Source organism: Trachinotus anak, unplaced genomic scaffold, assembly GCF_046630095.1.
Source record: "Trachinotus anak isolate AG129_WGS33_773 ecotype Australia unplaced genomic scaffold, CSIRO_AGI_Tana_v1 ptg000014l, whole genome shotgun sequence".
NCBI lineage: Eukaryota > Metazoa > Chordata > Actinopteri > Carangiformes > Carangidae > Trachinotus > Trachinotus anak.
The window spans coordinates 12142803-12162402 of record NW_027273865.1 but is presented as its reverse complement, the minus strand read 5'-3'; the positions used below and the strand labels follow the sequence as shown (position 1 = coordinate 12162402).

Here is a 19600-nt window from a genome sequence, read left to right as displayed (position 1 = left end):
ATGCACTCAGACTGGGTGTGGCTCAGACATGATAAGTGGGTGTCAGACAACCTTCACCATTTTGAATCCATTGACCTCTGCTGTGACTTACATATTTCCATTTAGTGATGAGGATGTCTTCTGCTTTCACGCTTCCACTGTTGCACGGGATCTCGAGTGTTTCCCCATACAGGCCGATGACGGTCTCCAAACCGCTGACTGCGAGAGAGAAAAGCAAAGCCACATTCACCAGATACTTTTTCAAAGGGGCTAATCTGGTCAGCTCCAACACAGCATGAAAGTTTTTGACTGAAAATTGAAATCCGTTATTATTCTGAATGATTGAAAAGTCCCACCTTTCTGTGTATAATTGACTGTCATTTATCAATACCACTTATTCTTCACTTAAACACACCATGAACAGCAGTTTTTAGAGAGTTGTGCTAATTTTACAGCTCCATTGGTAAAGAAAACAACCTTTCCTGCCTGAAATTTCATTGAAAACATCGCCATGGAGACAAAGTGCTTGAGAGGGGGATGGGAGGAGGGTGCCAGCAGAAGCCTCTCAATGGGCTGCCATGAGGGGTTAGAGGGCTGCAGGGAAGAAGAGACCGCCACGGCCGGACTGAAAATGAGGTGTTGCTCAGTTTTTTTGTATTCACATTCACATTTCAGACCTCTCAGGGTTCAGGCTGAGGTAAACGCACAAGTGGTTGTGTGCAAACGAACATCTGACAGCTAAAATCCAAAACAGCTCATCAAGCGGCTCAGTAAAGTGCATGAGAACAAAGCAGTGGCCGGAGCAGTTTCTATCGGCTGAATCACTGACAAATAATGTTTGTGTCTTTACAGGAAAAGTGCCAAACAATTAAGATGCTCCAATATTCTGTGTGCATTCAACCCTGAAATTGTCTGATTATATTCATGCACAAAGAACCAGCTGCAAACTATAATGCCATTTCTGCACGGAAACAAAAGTTTTACTCTCTCTTTCCCTCATCAGACTTTTAAAGATTTCCTCAGAGCAGTGCGAAGATGGCACAGTCAATTCATTTGCTTTGTGCGTGATGCTCATTTGAATCCTGTTTGAATGAAGGTAAATACTTTTACTATGGTTACCATTGTCTACATTAGGACAGAGTAACAACTGGGACCCTGAGGCATATTTACTCAGTGGAATGTAAGCAGGCAAGTTCTGAGGCGCACAAAGGTCTGCTTCCTACTCTGTCTGTTTTGTATCCCTCATGTTAAACCCCCTGTGGTCGAGTGCCATTTTCACGTGAAGACAATTAAAGAAGTTCATAAAATAATCATGTAATGTATCACATTACTAAAGTTACAAACATAACAAACAGTTTGCCTCAAGTCAACAAACAGTCTGCTGTTGCTGCCATCCTCCTGACTCTCAGCTGAGCGACTTCACGCTTTTCATCTTGACGAGATCTCAGCTCTGAAACAACATCGACTCTGATGCTGAACTAACCACCATCTGTAAAGCCTCTACAGCAAGGAGACGACAAACAACAGACAAAATGATTAGAAACAGGGCGGGACTGCCTCATGCTCCAAGATGTTTTCAGCCATTACTATTACAGATATGACTTCCCTGCCCTGAGGCCACTATTCTCACTCTGACATTCTGGAAAATACACTTATTTCTCTTGCAGAGAGTAAGACAAGAAGATTGAAATATGAGGCTACAGCCCAGCATAAAAACTGACCCTGGCTCTGTCCAAATTTGCCTGCCTCTAAAGCACCTCTAAAGCCTACGAATCAACGCTCGTTATGTTGTGTGTTTGTTGTCTGTACAAAAACTGTGAGTGTTAAAACAACAGGTTGTGATTTTCTGTCGGCCTGAACCAAGTTGGCAGTTTCTCTGTTTTCAGTCTTTGTGCTGCAGCAATAGATACGAGAGTGGTATTGATTGTTTCATCTAACTCTCTGGAAAATAAAAAAAGTGAAAAGCTACATTTCTCAAACTTTCAATACCTCAACATAGCACTGGCTTATCTATGTGACAAACACATTTTAGCCAAATAACAACCTACATGCAACTGAAATGCCAATGTGGATAGACTGATAGTATGATTCCTCTTTTTTTTCTCTCCAATATATTGCTGACTTTGAAAGATCTGTATTTCTGCCTCATGGTAGTGTATGCACGTTATCTTATCTTATCTTTCATTCACTCAGCACTCATTCACCCCCCCCATTCACGACCTTTCCATGTACACTCTGAATCAAAACATGATAATACACTGGAGGAAGGATTGCTTTCGGCTTTTTACTAGCAAAGCTGGCAGTCAGTATCGACTGCTAGTGCAAGTGGATAGTGATAATGTTAATTCTTTAACCCTGACCAGTCTGGACCAAAGGTATTAGCAAAACAGTGCACCTGGAAACCTAAGAACACACATGTGGGAAATCTGAGCGGTTCAACCACTGTGATTAACTATCCATTTAATTGGTTTAGTATATTTCCAGGCTACAACCAGAGCTGCTGCGGCAGCTGTGGCAGCGAGAGAGGGTTAGGAAGGGGTAGCTGTAGCTAATGAAGAGAGAGATGTAGGAGAGGAGGAGGAGGAGGAGGAGGAGGAGGTGGAGGACAGAAGCCAACATGCTGCTATGGGAGAGGGCAGAGGCAACAAGTGCGAGCAAACACACACACGCAGAGCTGTATATCCTGTTATTTCTTATTCGTGACAAAATATCTGGCAATTAAATGTTGGCAGTGGCCCACCTTATACCTTACATACAGTATTATTCAATAATACTGTATGTAAGGTATTATACAGTATTATACATGATATAATACCCAACCAAAAAATCATATTCTGTGGGAAGCACTCTTATAACTGTAACTCAGTAAATCACGTGCCTTTGGGAGCATCGATTCAGTGTGCAGGGTTTCTTTGTTCTGTGGAGTCTTTTTTTATTTACAAAAAAATAAAAATTAAATGAAAAACATTGGCTGTTGCTGGGTAGACTGGGGTCTATAATTCATTATGACATCTGTATCAAATGAGCTAGCTTGCTGGGTGTTTTTACAGGTACAGAGACAGGCAGCTAAATATACAGAGGGGAGAACAAAGGGGATTTAAAAAAGCTGTGAGTTATATCTGTGTTGATGACTATTATCAGCTCCATCCCTGACGCAGGAACTACTTATGTGAGCATCAAAGTAGTGAAACCCACCTCATAAAAGCTGGCGGTGGTGCTATGAGAAACCCATAGACACTACCACAGCATTTCACCCACATAGATATACCGACCCTGCATTTAAAATAAGGCTCGGTGACATTTAACACTGACAGCACGGGATAAAACAAACGTCACTACATTTCAGCTGCTGACAGTTTTAACAGGAATTCTTCAAAAAACACAGGGATTAGCTCTGTCACTAGTCAACTGAAGTGCAATTATAACTATTTCCTGTAGTGATCCCTCTCATTGTCCATGATTTGCCACACCCAAAATCAGTTGCTCTAGTATTATAAAGTGAATTAAAAGGCTTAAAAGCTCAGTAAGTTATTTCTTCTTTGTCAAAATGTCAGCCCTGGTGTCTCTCGCACAACGGCTATTCGCACTTTTTCTGATGTATTCATGAATAATTATTTTCTCAAGCATATGATGACGTTAGATTTGATTGTCATGCAGCTGAAACGCAGGCATACTGTACGCTCCAACAAAGACTACGAGTGGCAAATGGGCAGTTTGTTGGACCGTAAATTCGTGCCTGCACTTCACAGTCTTGCTCACATACAGATTTTGGCGAACCGGTGTACATCAGCCCGATCCACCTGAAACTGTAATGCAGATTGCTGGTGCGCACACAGCAGTCTGATGTAGCCACGGCACGCTGCCTTGTTTTGCCTTCCTAATGTAAATCTAATGAAACTGACTCTCATGCTTGAATGGGCTTCATTTGGATGTGGAGGTCTACGGTCCGGGCAGGAAAGGACTGAACACGCCGGGCAGAAAAAGGAAAATGGAGACATTGTGAATCTATTAAGAGGAGGCAGTTTAAGAGTTCTCTGTGCAAGACATGGGCATATGGTTTTGCATATGTGTCACATCTGATGTTATACTCCCACACTTCATTTTAGGAGTTATTTAGGGTGTCAAAAATAATCTGTCCGTACCTTGATTATGTGCTACACCTGGGTGCACCTGTTGGTGCCAGAGAATTCGGAAACATCCAAGTGATTTTCAGAGCCTAGCTGCCAACCAGGTCCACATATGTTGTGTCTTAGTGTTGAGACTTCTCAGGAGAGAGTGCTGCACAACCTGCTCTGGTGAATCTTGCAGTGGTTAAATAATAAGAGTCAGTTATATTCAGGTTACACTGCATGCACTGCAGTGTTGGAAAGGTTATCGCTCTTCCTGTATAATGGACTCCTTACATTTCAAATTCAAACAGGCATTTTTGAATATTCAAATAAAGCTGTGTTCTGTCTCTCTGAGAACTTTAAAAGAGTGTGTATTAAGGAGAAGGCTTTATCTGCACAGATTACACTGCTACACAATGAGAACTAAGCACACATGTTGAGTTACAGAAGACAAAGCTCCTGCTGCTTACTGAGATAAGGTAATCCTTTGCAACTAAAGTAGGTGAACAGTGTGACTTCAACATTGACAAACACATGCACGCACACAAAGTGTTCAAAAAATGACTTCTTCTAACAGCTGTCTATATGATGGCAATGAAAAGTGGTAACTGACAGTTTAAACCTTGTGTTTTGCTGTGATGGGATAATTTCTCATTGTTTGGGTTCCCCCCTGCTGTGTGTGTACAAAGCTTTGTCATTACACACATTAAGGAAAACTTGACACAGACACATACTTCTTCTGCTGGCCAGCGAGTCATTCATGGGCAAAGTAATGTAGTGTATATCATCATATTTAGGGAAGTCACTCATGTTTTGGGTCAGTTTAACCACTGAGATGAAAACTTTTAAAAACTCCAAAAACAGAAATCCAAATAGACTTGTTTGGCATTTGGGAGGTACAGTATAGTGCTGTGAAAAAACTACTGTCAACACCAATTACGGATATAACACATCTGAAAAACCATCGCATTTATCCATATTTTAAAGCTGTGGTTTCTTAGACTCCAAAGAGAAGTAATGTGCCACTTTTTAAAAAAATCGGACTTCTAAAACATGTCATCACTTCCAAACCTTGTTTATAAGCAATTTTCATTAAATTAGTTATAGCCAGGAAATATCAAGCTGATAAAACCATATTAAATATGTTTTTTAAGCTGGTAAATACAGCTCAGAGTGTCCAGGACCTCAAGCTGAAGATTTGGGTCTGTGTCATTTAGAAATCATTCATTGGCACTTCAGTCCCCTAAGCGCAAAATAACTTGACGGGCCAGGTTTTCTGTGAATTCCCCTGCATTTATAAAAGCATAGTGCTCATACTGGACACAAAAAATTAGCAAATACTCTGGCGATGGTAAATCAAGTAATAGACAGGCGAGAGACAGTGACAGGAGGCAGCACCACAGGAGATACTTTCATGTTCCTGATTAAGGCGCCTCTATCCCCGAGAAGAGACAGGTGACGACAGCTCCGATATAAGCTCACCAGGGAAATCAGCCACCTCCCCACACTAGTCTCTATATCCCTGTTTTGCTACCTTATGCCCTCCCATTTCTATTTGTGTGTGTGTGTGTCTTGTGGGTGTGTGCACGTCTTACAGCTGCAACATCCAGAGGAAAACGAAGGCCCAAACTTATTAACCGCTGAAAATGAGGATTGTGCAGTGAATGGAGATCCCATGGCGCATGTCCACAAAGACTTGATGGCAAATAGCCTTGCTTCAGAAGCGGTTCAGCAGTGAGGGGGCAGACAGAGCCACTTCAGCTAGATCAATAACACTTGAAGAAAGGCTAGATTCTTACAGTGAATGGTGCTTGCCTAAGAAGCGAGAAATCAAAGACAACCTAACCTTCCGTGACATTCTGCCTCTCGTCCTTGTCTTTCCTTTAATAATTGAACAAGTGCTGAATTTTGATTAGCCATATCAAGTAAGTGTAACGAGAAGAGCGATTTAATAAGCTAAATCTCTCATTACTTGCTGTCAAGAAAAATAGAGGGACTTCTGTCATTTGGAGAGGTGTGGGAGGGTTTCGCAAAATTACCCAGTTTCCTACCAGGGGCCCCAAAACATCCTTGTAGCTATTCAGTAATATATGAGCTCTATAGGCTGCTGTTTTGTCATCTCTTTCACTCCATGCTACTGACTATGACAAGCATACGACTATATTTAAATTCTGTTACAGTATCAGTTCATGCCGAGGAAGTGTTCCAGACCAGCTAGCTGGAGAGGGATTTTTTTTTTTCCTAAATACACAGCTACATCCCCACTATCTGCATCTGTCTCTCTCAAGGGAAGGGAGGTAATCATGTCAATGACGGATAAGTGACAGCGAGCTTGCACAACATCCCTTTCACACAGTTTCTCTTTTTGTTGCAGGCTGAACCACAGAAGCACCATTCCAAACGTCGACATTGTTGGCTCTATAATTTAGCTTTTTCCTGCCTACTGTAATTGCCTGTCAGTGTCTTTATAGCATAAAACTACGGGCATCGGCTTGGATAGTTTTTCCGGACTGTCAACAGCTGGCTACAAATAAATGCTAAATTCCACGACTGAGTGTCTGACTCTGACTGACGGACGCACGACAAATTATCCTGAATGCGCTGTTGTGTATGTCACAGTGAAAGGAGGGTGGTGTAACTATTTCTCCAATACCTCAAGTCTCTCTCAATACAAACTTTTCTTTTGCCCATGTGCTTATGTTGGTAAGTTAGTTTGTTCACCTCTTTGGCACAGACTAAAGTATTTTAACAGCTATTGAATTGATTTCTCTGACATTCATGGTTTCCAGATGTATCCTAAAAACTTCGGCGAGTCTCTGACTTTCCTCTCGTGCTTCCATGAGGTAAACATTTGTGATCATGGTGAGTTGGCTTATAAGCAGGGTTGTCCTTTATTTGGGCCAATACAATATTTTCATTATTCATCATTCAAATCGTTATTTACCAGTTTCGTGTTTACCAGTATCTTCTGTCTCTGTATTTTATGGAATCAATTATCTTTACTATCAAATGTGACAAAGAAAGGCAACAAATCATATCTGAAGCTACAACCACAGTATGTTTGACATTTTTGCTTGATAAATGAGTGAAATGATTCAGTTATCAAAATAATTGCTGAATAATTGCTGAAAATCAGTTCAAGCTGCCTTAATTAATCTATTTTGCAGAAGTGAGCAGCAGGTATGATCTTGTTCAAGTACTTCAGCATTGACAAAAGCCATATTATGTGAAAGGAACTGCACAGAGCCTGTGACGTGTAGAGTTAGAGCCATTTTCCAAGCCTCATTTTATGCCACACCATCTGTTTCGAGGCACAAAAAGCTACCCAACACCCTAAAGAGGTTGCCCTGGGTCTGTTTGACCTTCAGATGGGAGTGAGAGTCTTTTGGAGGGAACCAATGTGAAAAGAAGGTCCATTTATGGACAGACTTGGGACAAAGGTTTCATTTTCTGACAATGTTGCCCATAGGCTTCATCTATGGTACAGCTGGACTAGGCCCGCAGGTCTGTTTTTGCTTTTAAGAAGTGATTTACTCTCTACAGATTCTTTCATAAGAGTGGAGGTTCAAAGTCTAATATATTTATTACTTTTAAGATGGAAAAGAGCATATGATATTGTGTGATATTAATAAAACACTGAAATGATTCTCAGCCATGCAAAGAAAAAATACTGGTGTCAAGACCAGCAGCCCAATTTATTTTCGAACTTATGAGACATTTTCTTGTGCAACACTTTATGAAGGAATTTATCCACTCCTAACATTCAGATAAATGAAAATCTCTTTAGTCATAGCCCTCCATAAAATATCACAAGATCATTTTTGGATCTACTCAAGACTGAAACAATTATTGTTGTTGTCAGAAAATGAATCTGCAATTATTTGATAATCATTCTATTCATTCATTTTTGTGGCAACAATGCCAAACACTCAAATGCGATGATTTCACTCTTTGTTTTATGTCACCATAAAGTGAATGTTTTGGTGTTTTCAACTGTTGCTAGTCCAAAAATCATCTTGGGCTCCATGTTATGACAAGCCTTTTTTTTCTAACATTTTATCAACACACAAGGACAAATTGATTAAGTGAGAAAAAACATGTAACTGCATATGTTGTTTCAAACACAGTTCCCAAAGATTTAACCCTAAACTAATCAATAAAACTATGATTGTACAAAGTTTTGGTCCAAAACTAGTCCAGCCTGATGCTCTACACATCTCTGCGGCATGACTGCACCACCTAAAAGCATGCAGCTTTGTTACTGACGAGGGCTACAACCACTGATCTCATTCTGAAATGACTCATCTGTGGATCATATTCTTGAGTCATCATTTATTCAAAAAAACAATTCACAAATATTTCCCATTCACAGTTTCATCCAACAACAGTCCAAAACCCAAATATCTTCAGTTTATAATGATATAAGACCCAGTATATGGCTGGACCTAGACGTTGCGTCTAGTGTCTGGTTTCAGCTCTTTATCTGTTTGCTTCTCTACTACTCTCTGTGCTCAAATATACAATATTTTAATACAGAATTGTTGCTAAGTGCTTGTTTGAAAAACAGTCGCTAAAGAGGCCTAAAAGGTTTATGTAGCAACAAAGGTGCTAAGTTGCAACACCGCTTGTAAGTAACAATGTAACAATTGCCCTATTATTAAAACAGTTGCAATTTATTTTGTTGAATGACTGATCAAAACATGACAACCTTAGAAGTGAAGCAAAGGGAATGAAAAACCCTCACATTTTCACAGCCTGAGTCATGTTTGTCACCTCAGGAAAAAAAACAAAAACACAAGCCACTAAGGATGAGGGTGGACAGCAACTGGAGAATTGTGTGGTGGATACAATACACAGTATTATAAGTCTTTGTCTATTAAGCATAATGACTCACCTCCTTCACCCTATGGTGAAGGAGAGGAGTCATTATGCTTAATAGACTATAGCAGCATGGACACATTTTTAGACCACCGTGCTTCCAAACCAACAATAGCTTTCATGCTTGGCAAACAAAATACCCAATCACAGAACCATTTTAATCTTGCATGTTCATGACAAACAGGCAAAAAGTGGTCTATGTATCTAAGAGGCTTTACAAAATATAAGAACGCAAAGGCACAGAGGAGTAAAGCTCTAGGAAATAATGCATCTTTACACTTCGGTGTACCTGAACACTGAATAGCCCAACCTGCCTTACACTTCCCTCTCCCTAGATATAAAATGCAGTTTCCTGTATGAAATAAATAACTTATCTTCTAGAGAGACATATAGACATGTTCTCTCCCCCTCAGGCAAGGAAAACAATGTTCATTTGCTGCATCATGTGTGGTCACCACACACCTACAGACAACAGCAGGTGGGAACAGGGCTAATGCATTGCCTGTAGTCCCACCTGTCGGGATCCCATTGTTGCCTTGTGACTGAAAATGCTGGCTCCATTTTCTCTGATTTCAGACGCGTCCTGAGGAGCCCTCAGTACATGTGCAGACCTGCTGCTGAGGGATCATGTTGCTGATTCCGCCTCTCGTCAGGGATTGAGATGAGAGGACAAAGAAATAGAGGAGGGACCAAGACGGAAAAGATTTTTTTTTTTTTTTTTTTTTTGCCTTCAGGTCTTTTAAGCCACGTGGGTAATTAAAAGCTGATTCCTTAAAGAAACATAATGGTGTGATGTTAAATGCAAGTTTTAAAGGCTCCTAAAATATATTTTTGAATTACTTACTGTGACCCAATGGGGTCTTTCATTTGCTGCCAGAGATGGAACAGTTTCATTTTACCAGAAATATCTCTCCATTTATGTTTCTTTTCTCTTCACTGATTTGAAGTGGGTGGGACTTAGTTGGAGGAAACAGAGTTTAACAACATTTACAGAACCAGTCAAAGGTTTGGACACACTTTCCCATTCACTTGAATGAGACGGTGGTGGTTGGGTTGTTGTTTATGTTCACAACCACACACTCCTGGTGAAGCAAATAAGCTGAGTTATGAGGAAAGTGTGTGATTCTGAAGGAATTGATATGTCCTGTTAGTTTATTAGATAGTGAAGTTTTTTAATAAATTTCACTGAGGCTGAAGTGGAACTATCTCCACATGATGCCACATTGTGTCTGAACTATTGCTGAAAAACACAGCACCAGACAACAAAATAGACCTCAGACTGCAAGGTAGATTGCCAAAACCTTCCCCCATTAGAGTTAATTTCTCATACATCTGAATTTCTGCATCATTACTAATTGACTATCATTCAAGCTTTGAAGCTGGATAATAAGAGACGTAATCTAAAGATTTACAGAATACAAAAAAAAAAAAAAAACTGCAACAGAATCAAAAACCTCTTGCATTTTTCCCTTTGATTAGCAAGCAAGTTTAAAATGAGCTTTTGAAAGAGAACCATTGTCAAGCGTTTTTAATAAATGATGTTCAAGTTTCTTCAAATGACTGTCTCGCTCTAAAGATGCTGACAGTGCAATCAAAGCAGACAATTCCGCTTTGATTTTGCTCAAATTGTTCAGCTGAGCTTCAGCAAAGCACTTTTAGAAAACTAATATCTTCTGGAGGGGATTTTTGTTGGTTTTGAAGTTAAGGGAAGAATAAATACATGTTATCATAAGGCTTAAGAACACATGTCTACACTATTAGTAAGGAAAATATGTGGAAATGTACTCGCCACATCACTGGCAGTATCACAGAGGCATTTTGTCATGGTTTTTTTTTTTTAAACAGATGGGAAGGATAATGGCTCATTGTAAGAAGGGTGATTATCACTCTAAATGACTTGCCATAAGGTTTCCTAGAAATTGATCTTATGGCATGATCATTAATCTTTGAAATGCTCTCCTGTATACACTTGACCACACAAGTGTCCATAAAAACCTCTTAAAGATGTCATAAATTGCATCAGCAGATGAGCTCCATGGGCGCAGGGGCTGCTTTTAAGACAGCAGCCTGCCGGAGTGATCGGGTGGTAAGTGCACTCAGACATCATGTCCATTATGTTGTGAATTATGTATTTGAGGGGCACAGGACAGGCGACCTGAGGGGAGACGTGGTTGTGAGATGCCTGTGGGTAGACTTGGGGCAGATCATCGGAAACCTCACAGTCCTGACTCAAAACATCCACCAACAACTTCCATTAACGATGTGCCATTAAAGGCAACATTATGCCATTAACAAAGCACAGCCACACCGCTTCCTACTTATCCATTAACCTATCCTAATGCAACTAATTGCCTAACGTTTAGGCAGTCACTTCCTTCTTCTCTTTCCAGAAGGGCTGACATTACCTCACTCAAGTCTCTGGGTTATGAATGAACAAGACAGACTTTTTAAATTCCCAGTCAGTAGCAGACACTATTGGAAGCTAATGGATCTGCACGTCTCCCCTGTGTCATGATAATCATGTTTATCAGGTAAGAATTTGAAAACCTCCATCACTACAAAGGTATAAAAGCCCCCCCCTCCCTCCGTTCAAAGTAATTTCCTAAAAACAGACACGGCCTGCGTGCAAATCACTTGTTTACGTGGAAATGGGATTATCAAATAGTTTCTAGCTATTAAAAGGGAAAAACTGGGCATTACCAAATTGAATACCTCTTCTCCACAGATAAAGCTAATTTTAATTAGGGATGAGACATGTGCAAGTAGCTGTACAACGTCATTCTGAGTGGCTTCTCTCTCAAAGGGCTTCTATAGGCTTTAAACCTTTTCAGCATTTTAAAGAAACCCACAGAAATGGACAAATTTTGTACAAAGACAAGTAACCTTCAATCCTAACAGAATAAGTACACACCGTATCTTTAATTTAATATAAATAAACCATAACAAATAAAGTCTGCACCCTTTTACTTATACACCTAAAAGCACCAAAGAAAGGATTCCTATTAAATTTGCTTCTTCTCCTCTGCTTAAATGTTGCTTTTGTGTCAAGGACAGCAAGGCTGAGGCCTATTAACTCTCAATGTGATTAGAAACCATTCATTCATTCTTAATTATTTCAGAGTAATTTAAATGTGATAATTTTCTCCATATGCCAAGGAGCCCACAAACTTTATTAATCTGGAGGATCCTACGAGCATTATTGAATTTGTGCGGCTTGCTCGTGCCTAATGATGAGCCTGCATCCACATGCAACAACCCTGCCTCTAATCACACAAGCTTTAAATTTAAGGCAGTCAATCTTTCAGTCGCTGAAAGATTTCCAAGAGTAATATTTGGAGGCTAAAGTTGAGCTGAATCTCAAATCCAAAAGATCTTTACCTCTGGTCGGTCTTCGCTTGTCGTCTCAGGAGCACGGATAAAGCCCATTTTTACATGAGAGAAAGACACATGATAAAGAACAAAGAACATCACATGAAGAACCACAGCTTGGGTGAGTGTGATAGAAAAGCAGAAGCAATGCATGTGCTGAAATCACCATCTACAGCTCTATGTTTGTGATTTCAGCGTAAGGCTCACAACATTTCAGCTGCATGCATCCCAGTTCAGCAGAGACCCAATAACAGGTGTATCTGCTCAAATGGTTCCCTGGTGTTTCTACTGGGTTTAAGATTATGAGGCACAGATAAAAGCTCACAGTTCCTCAGAGGGTAGGGCTTGCTTTTTGAAAACTCTTTTTTTTTCGGCCTATGTAATTAAAATTACAGACCCTTTACCTTGCAGCAATCACTGAGAAGTATAATTAACCCAATTTAGGCTTGAGAATGCAATCAAACTGATCATAAAATAAATGTTTACGGTCTAACACAATAAATGAAAGGGTTAAAGAGGTGCAGCAGATGGTGCAATACTCCAGATTGAGCCTGTCTCGCTGTGATGTGTCTAATGAATATAGTGCCCTTTGAATGACTGAGGAGTTTGAAGTGATATCTATAAATCTGAAGGCAAGAGATAAATCCTCAACTTCTTAAAACCTTCTTTTTTCTCACCCTGTTCTGCCAGATGTGTTAATAGGCCGCTTTAAAATATTCCTGACACATTCAAAACAACCTCCTTGACATCAAAGTGCTCCTCGTTTCACCAGGTCTCTTCAAGAGGTATCACATCAGACAGGGGGTATCAGTTTTTTGCATACAGGCCATAAACCTGCCAGCTTCGCTTGCCTGGAGCAGCCAAGCCAACTAGAGCAGGACTGACTTCCAGTGTAAGTGTCTGCTCTCCGGATTAGATATTGAACATCATTTGTAATCAATTTTACTATTAGCCTAAAGGGTCCTCAGCAGTATTGTCATGCAGCAAAAGAAATCGGATGAGAGACAGTCTGGTACTGGAACAATTAGTCGATTAACCAGTGAACTGATCAAGCATTTGTTGCTTTTTTCTCTGTTTTATATAAATGTAAATGAAGATTTTTAACTTTTTCTGACACTTTACGGATGACAACATTAATCACTTCACTGAAAAAGGGAACAGATGTGGACAGATAATTTTATAATGAAATGAAATGTTATTGCTGCAGCCCTTGCCAAGACCCATTACAAACCCTCATACACAACATCCCATCAGTGCTGCACCTAATGAACTGATCAAATTATTCTTTTGTTTTGGTTCAATTTTTTTTTATTTCGAATAATAGCAAAACAATGCCCATCGGAATTTCCCTGTGGCCGCACTGATGTCTTCAAATCTCTGCTCAGCAGTCATAACGATATTTATTTTACTGGGATATAAAAGAGAGAAAATCCCCATGAGAAGCTTGAACTAGAGACTGGTTGGCATTTTTGCTTGAAATACTGAAATTCAGTATCAATTATCAATGCAGTGACTCATTTTCTGTTGATCTGTTAATCAGCTAATCTTTTCAGCTCTCAATTGATTACTGAAGTCATACATCAAGTACAAATGTCAAACTCCTTTTTCCTGTTTTATATCATTGCAAATTAAATATCTGTGGGGGGTTTGGACTGTTTGCCAGATAAAAAAAGCAATTGGCACATCACTTTAGGCTCCGGGGGACATGTGATGGGCATTTCCCCCTTATTTTCTGACAGAAATGTGACAGTAGAATTGGTAATGAAAATAATTGTTAGTTGCAGCCTTGGCCAAGATGCATGACAAACATTCATGCTCAGTGTATTATGTGTACAAACAGACAGAGCCCTACAGGAGGATCAAGATGGAAATATGCAGCACACCATCAGACTAAAAGCATCTTCCTACCGGTGGAAAACTCAGTGAATTCGATTATTTTTTTATTTTGAAATATTAGCCCAGCTGGCAGCTACAGATTCCACTATTTACTCAACTGAAGCCAGCTTTTTGTACAAGTCCCTGCCTGTCTGTCTGTGTGTGTGTACCTCAAGAGCTCTCTCCTGTAAAAAATGGCCCCGCCCTGTCCCTGCCCCCACCCCAAACTCCCTCAAAAAAAAAAAAAAAAAAATTCCTTTGAACATCTGTTGCCCATTGGTCCTGAGGGAGCAGTTGTGTTTACTATTATACTATCTGTATAACCATATTATAGTTGCAGGTGGTGCCTGAGGATACCAATCAAACCTGCTGCCACAACACACCCCTGTTCAAGGTAAACGGATCCTTGTCTGCACAGCAGAGCTGGCAGCAAACCCACACACAGCTAACCCTGACCAGAGCAGTGAAGAAAAGAGGGAGATGAATCAACCCAGGGCCCATCACTTTTCTACATGGGTAAACAAGAAAGCATCCACTTATCGATCTTAAAGTGCTTCATTAGACACTGCATGAGGCATGATTAATGGAAATATGTGGAACAGCTTTATTATTGTCTGGATGTAATGCACAGTGGCTACATACCTTCCCATATCAATAATGTATGCCTTGTTAGGCTGTAAACAACAGAAAATATTAACAGGTAGATACTTTCATTTGTTCAGCAGACGTCTTATGTAGCTGTCATCTCTGGTAATTGCCATGGCGAGGCTGATACTTTCACATTAGTTGACCAAAGAGTCGTGTATGCTGTTATGCACTCATAATGACAGACCTGACCTTCTAACCCTTCACTGTGAAACAGAGCAGGCAATGCTTCCCATTCCAATAAGCCAAACAGCCTGGTTGGTATTAAGAGGGCATGACGGTTTCAAATTCTGTCCTGCCTCAGCTTCTGGCTCTGGGGGGGTCCTAAAGCCTCGGCTGGCTAAACAGAGCAGAGAGCAGTGGGAGGAATACATGGAATGCAGATAATACATACAAAGGATTATGTACCTGCTTGCACATCAGATCTGTGTGGTTTCACATTTAATACGCATGGACCAATGTCTGCTTTGATGGCGTAGTTTGAAAGGTTGGAGATTAACATGCACTGTCACACCACAGAGTCTTCCTACAACTTCAGGACTTTCAGACATACGTGGCAGGATAACTGCTAACATCATTTGGCTGGAAGGGTTTACAATGGCGCCAAGCTGGTATTTTGTGTACGATGAAGGTATTCTTTAAAGTGATAAGTGTTTATTTATGTGAAATAAATTCACTAACATCCAAAAGCCAATTTATCTTTTGTTGAAGTACGGTCACAAATAGTGTTATCCTGCTTTTTCTGAAAGACACAACAGATAAAACTGTCACAACAAACCCAATCTTACTCTTTTATTTGTGTCTTTTGTTTCCGCAAGATGAGACAACCACTCTCAGTTTATGTAATTCAGCATATGTCACCGTCATCCCGGGTGCATGAGCCCTCTAAGGCATAATAAATTCATTAGTAGTGGCTATTACATTTTCTTCTTCCATCATGACATGGGGAGAAGCCATACATCAAGGTAAGTGCTTTTAACCATCCGCCCTTGCATTGCACATCTTTAACTGCTCCTCCCCCTCTGCTTCTTGTCCTGTGTGGTACATCCAGAACAAGAGCAGAAGAAGCCCTGAAGATCTAAAAGGCAGTGAGCAGCAGACGAACAACCCACTTTACACAAAAACTGTCAATAAGGAAAATTTGCCAACACCTCTTCTACCACTGAAAAATATCTACAAAATATAAAAATATCTACAATGTGGACCAAAGAGCTCAAGGGTAAAAGTCTCCATGGGAATGTTTCACACCGACTTCCCCCCTTCAAGCAAACTGAGTCAACACATTGTTCAGAAAGTCTTCTGGAGCTATGAGCTGCTTCTACTGCAGGGTCAGACGAAAAAACACAGGGGCTTGAGGGCAAAAGCTATAAATTGTTACAGAACAAAAACATCCCTGATAATTAGCAGTGCCTTCACTGTGATATACAAAAAACGAAAAAGCTAAGTCTTGTGGTTGATACACCACTTTGGTTCAGAGTGAAATATCTCAACAACTACTGGATGGATTGACATGAATTTTTCTACAGACATGAATCCTGCTTGTGTTAGTTATCCCCTGATGTTTCCTCCAGCGCCACCATATTGTCACAAGCGAATTTGTCTTCAGGCAGTAGCTAAAGAAATTGAAAGCTATCATTGGTTTCAGCCCTAGCACAGACATTCATGTTCCCCTTGAGATGAATTTTAAAATCTAATTTCCATTTAGCTCTATTATCAGGTTGAAATTTTACTTGCATAGTATTTTTACATTTATGACCAAAGTCTGCAAAATTTTTATCAGCCAAACTTTTTTTTTGTAATGAAATACTGATTGGCAAATGTTAGCATGCTAACACACTAATATGGTGACATGAAGATGGTTAACATGGAAAACATACCTGCTAAACATCAGTATGTTAGCATTATCACTGTGAGCACGTTTGTATGCTATAACATTTTACCTCAAGGTACTTCTTGCCTAGGTAGGGCATCACAGAATAAACTCTTAGTCTTTCATAAAAAATGTAAAAAAAGAACTTCTCAGCAACATGTCGAACGGATGTTGACTATAAATAGAGCGAGAAAGGAAAAACATTACATTTGAAACACCTGTCTCCACTGTCCTCAGTTTTTAATATGAAGGCCATGCATATTTGCAGATGTAATGACCTGAGATGTGAAAATGCAGTAAACACAAAACTATAATGAGGAGAATAAGAAATATATTTACTCAAGCATGATATCTGAAGAAACACCGCCCTGAGCAGGAAGGTAACAAAGCTGTCCAATTACACAAACCCACTGGGAGACATTATTATCTAAACAAATATTCTCATAATGACAAAGTGTGGCAGTGATATTGTCTTGGTTTGGTGTATTGGTTTGTGTTGGCTCTGTTTATAGATGAGCATGCTGTGGCAAGCCCTTCAATTTAAGCCATTTAATCCTGAGATTTCCTCAGAAAAAGAGTTAAAAATCCGGGTTGCTTTACCCTAAATGTCCCGACCTTACACTCACTAAAAAAAAAAAAAGAAATGGCGTTCATTTTTCACTGTCAAATTTTTTGCTGTGTGACCCTGTGCATTCAAATGAAATCACTTCCATTATATGAGGAAATGATGTGTCATCTCCTCTGCAGCTACTACTTGTGTGGGGGGGGGAAATGAATGGTAGCATAATGGGTTATGGCATCTTCATTACTCAAAATTAAACACTGCAAAGTTCATTTAACAACGTCCTCACTCTATAGACTTGCCAGGCATCGTAATAATGCAAGTTTTATGTGACAAGGGCATCAGGTAGACAGCCTGCTTGTGAGTTTACTATTTAACAGTTCTGCTTTTTTATTTGCCGACCACCTTGTAGTCGAGCCAGAGTAAAATTAAGACTCCTACGTGTTGAATTTCTTTGTACTAAGAGCATAAGTCAGAACAAAAGTCGGTATTTAAATTGCACCAGTGGGATGTGTAATGCTTAGAATTCTCCCCAGGAACACAAGGCTGCTTGACCTCTTAAGATGTCCCATTAGAAAATTAAGTATTGCATCCAATTACCAGACAAGCATCTCTTCACCTTCCGCGTAAGGTCTGGCAGAGAAACAGCTTAATACTTAACAGCAACGCAGAGCATCTTATCATGAAACATCTACCACATCCACAAGTCGTGCATCACACAAAGCATCGCAAGTGGGGTAATTGCCATGCGAAAAGCCACCACTTGACTTCTTTGATAAAGACTGAGGTTAAATCGAAGGAAACAGTTCTGGTATTGCTGATGCGTTTAGCTTGTAAGACAGTTTTGAGTTTCTGCTGCAGGATTACATTTCTTCTCAATTAATCATGTGTTTGCACATTTGGAAGTACATGCCCCGAGGTTAGAAATTGGATGGAAATCCTGACTGCCAATGCTGGAATGGTAATATACAGTATGCTGCCTTCAAAGAGGAAGGGGACATAAAGATTTAAGTACATATCAAGAAGTATTTACATGTATAGCAACGAACATTGACAGAAGAGTGAAATAATAACTGAGATCTCATTGGTAAATACAGTTAACATGCTCTCTGAATCATCAAGTTATAAATAACAAATAAGTAAGTAAACATTATTTATAGAGCACCTGTTGAAACCTCAATAGGAGTCTGACATATCCCCACATCCCCACCAGCCATACCATAAGCTCAAGTACTTGTAACACTAATGTTTTGTATACAACTGAATTGTCAGTGTTTAGGTTGGTTTTGTCAAATATGCATTCGTGCTACCAAAAACTAATAATAACCAATATTAATTTATCTATTTTAAATATTTACTTTTAGCCAAATATTTCAGTCTACTTTTATCACAATATTTCAACAGTATGCATTGCTTTTAGCTAATTATTTCAGCTGTCTGTCGATTTTAAGTTCATTATTTCAGCTGTTTATTTATGACTTTAAAGGTAAATATTTCAACAGCTTATCCATTACTTTTGGCTTTATCCCCTGTGCAGTAAATTTAGGTTAATATTTCACATGTTTATCTTCTCTTGGCTAACTATATAAACCATATATCCATTAGTACTTTTATTATTTTTAACACGTCACTTGGGTGTTAATAAGAGACCCTTTTACACAGTGATCCTGCTACATTTCTGTTAAGAAAACCCCTCATTATGCCGGAACCAAACAAAGCAGACATAATGCTGCCCCCCTGTATGATATTAGATCACATCCCAGTGTTTGGGAATCAGAGGCGTGACGTGTGACACAGCAGCCTCTGCGTTTGCCCCACCAAGCCATCGATCCGGCTCTGCGACTACCTCCACTGCTGTCTTACAGGCAGAACAACAATGCCGCCCTATTCCATGTTCATACCTTTCATACAGCAGGGTAAGGTGGAATAAAGGCACAGCAATCCTGCTGTGCACAGACTGCACAGCTGCTGACTCAGGTTCATGTGTACTGTGCCATTAACTTGTTGTTGTAGCTGGTAGCTCGCTGTTTATTGTGACAATGAATTTACTCTGAGCTACATCAAACTAATTTGTAATCCTATTTGAATGGTTATTTTCCTCCTAACCACAAATATGTGAATATTTATATTGAATTAAATTGTAATTGCTTCCTTTTTCAAATGAGCTGGGCCACAGTCTCTCCACGTACTCCCTGGAAACTTTAGAAGTTATTCCAGGCCGGGATCTCATATTTACAGTGGCAAGTAAAAGTAAGTGAACCCTTAGGAATGATCTTAATTTACGTATGAATTTGAAGGTGTGGTTTAGAACTA

The 19600-nt window shown here is 39.8% G+C and overlaps 1 protein-coding gene across 3 annotated transcripts in view; it reads right to left on the bottom strand.

Annotated features, from left to right (window-relative positions):
- The window catches only part of LOC139632092 (CD166 antigen homolog A-like), a 38468-nt gene that overhangs the window by 11770 nt on the left and 7098 nt on the right, over positions 1-19600 (bottom strand). For 2 of the 3 annotated variants that reach the window (XM_071496841.1, XM_071496842.1), the window contains exon 2: positions 92-198. In XM_071496841.1, the coding sequence (XP_071352942.1) occupies positions 92-198 (107 nt within the window). Of the gene's footprint in view, positions 1-91; positions 199-335; positions 459-19600 lie in introns of those variants that run through there. The other variant, XM_071496843.1, reaches the window with a different exon arrangement.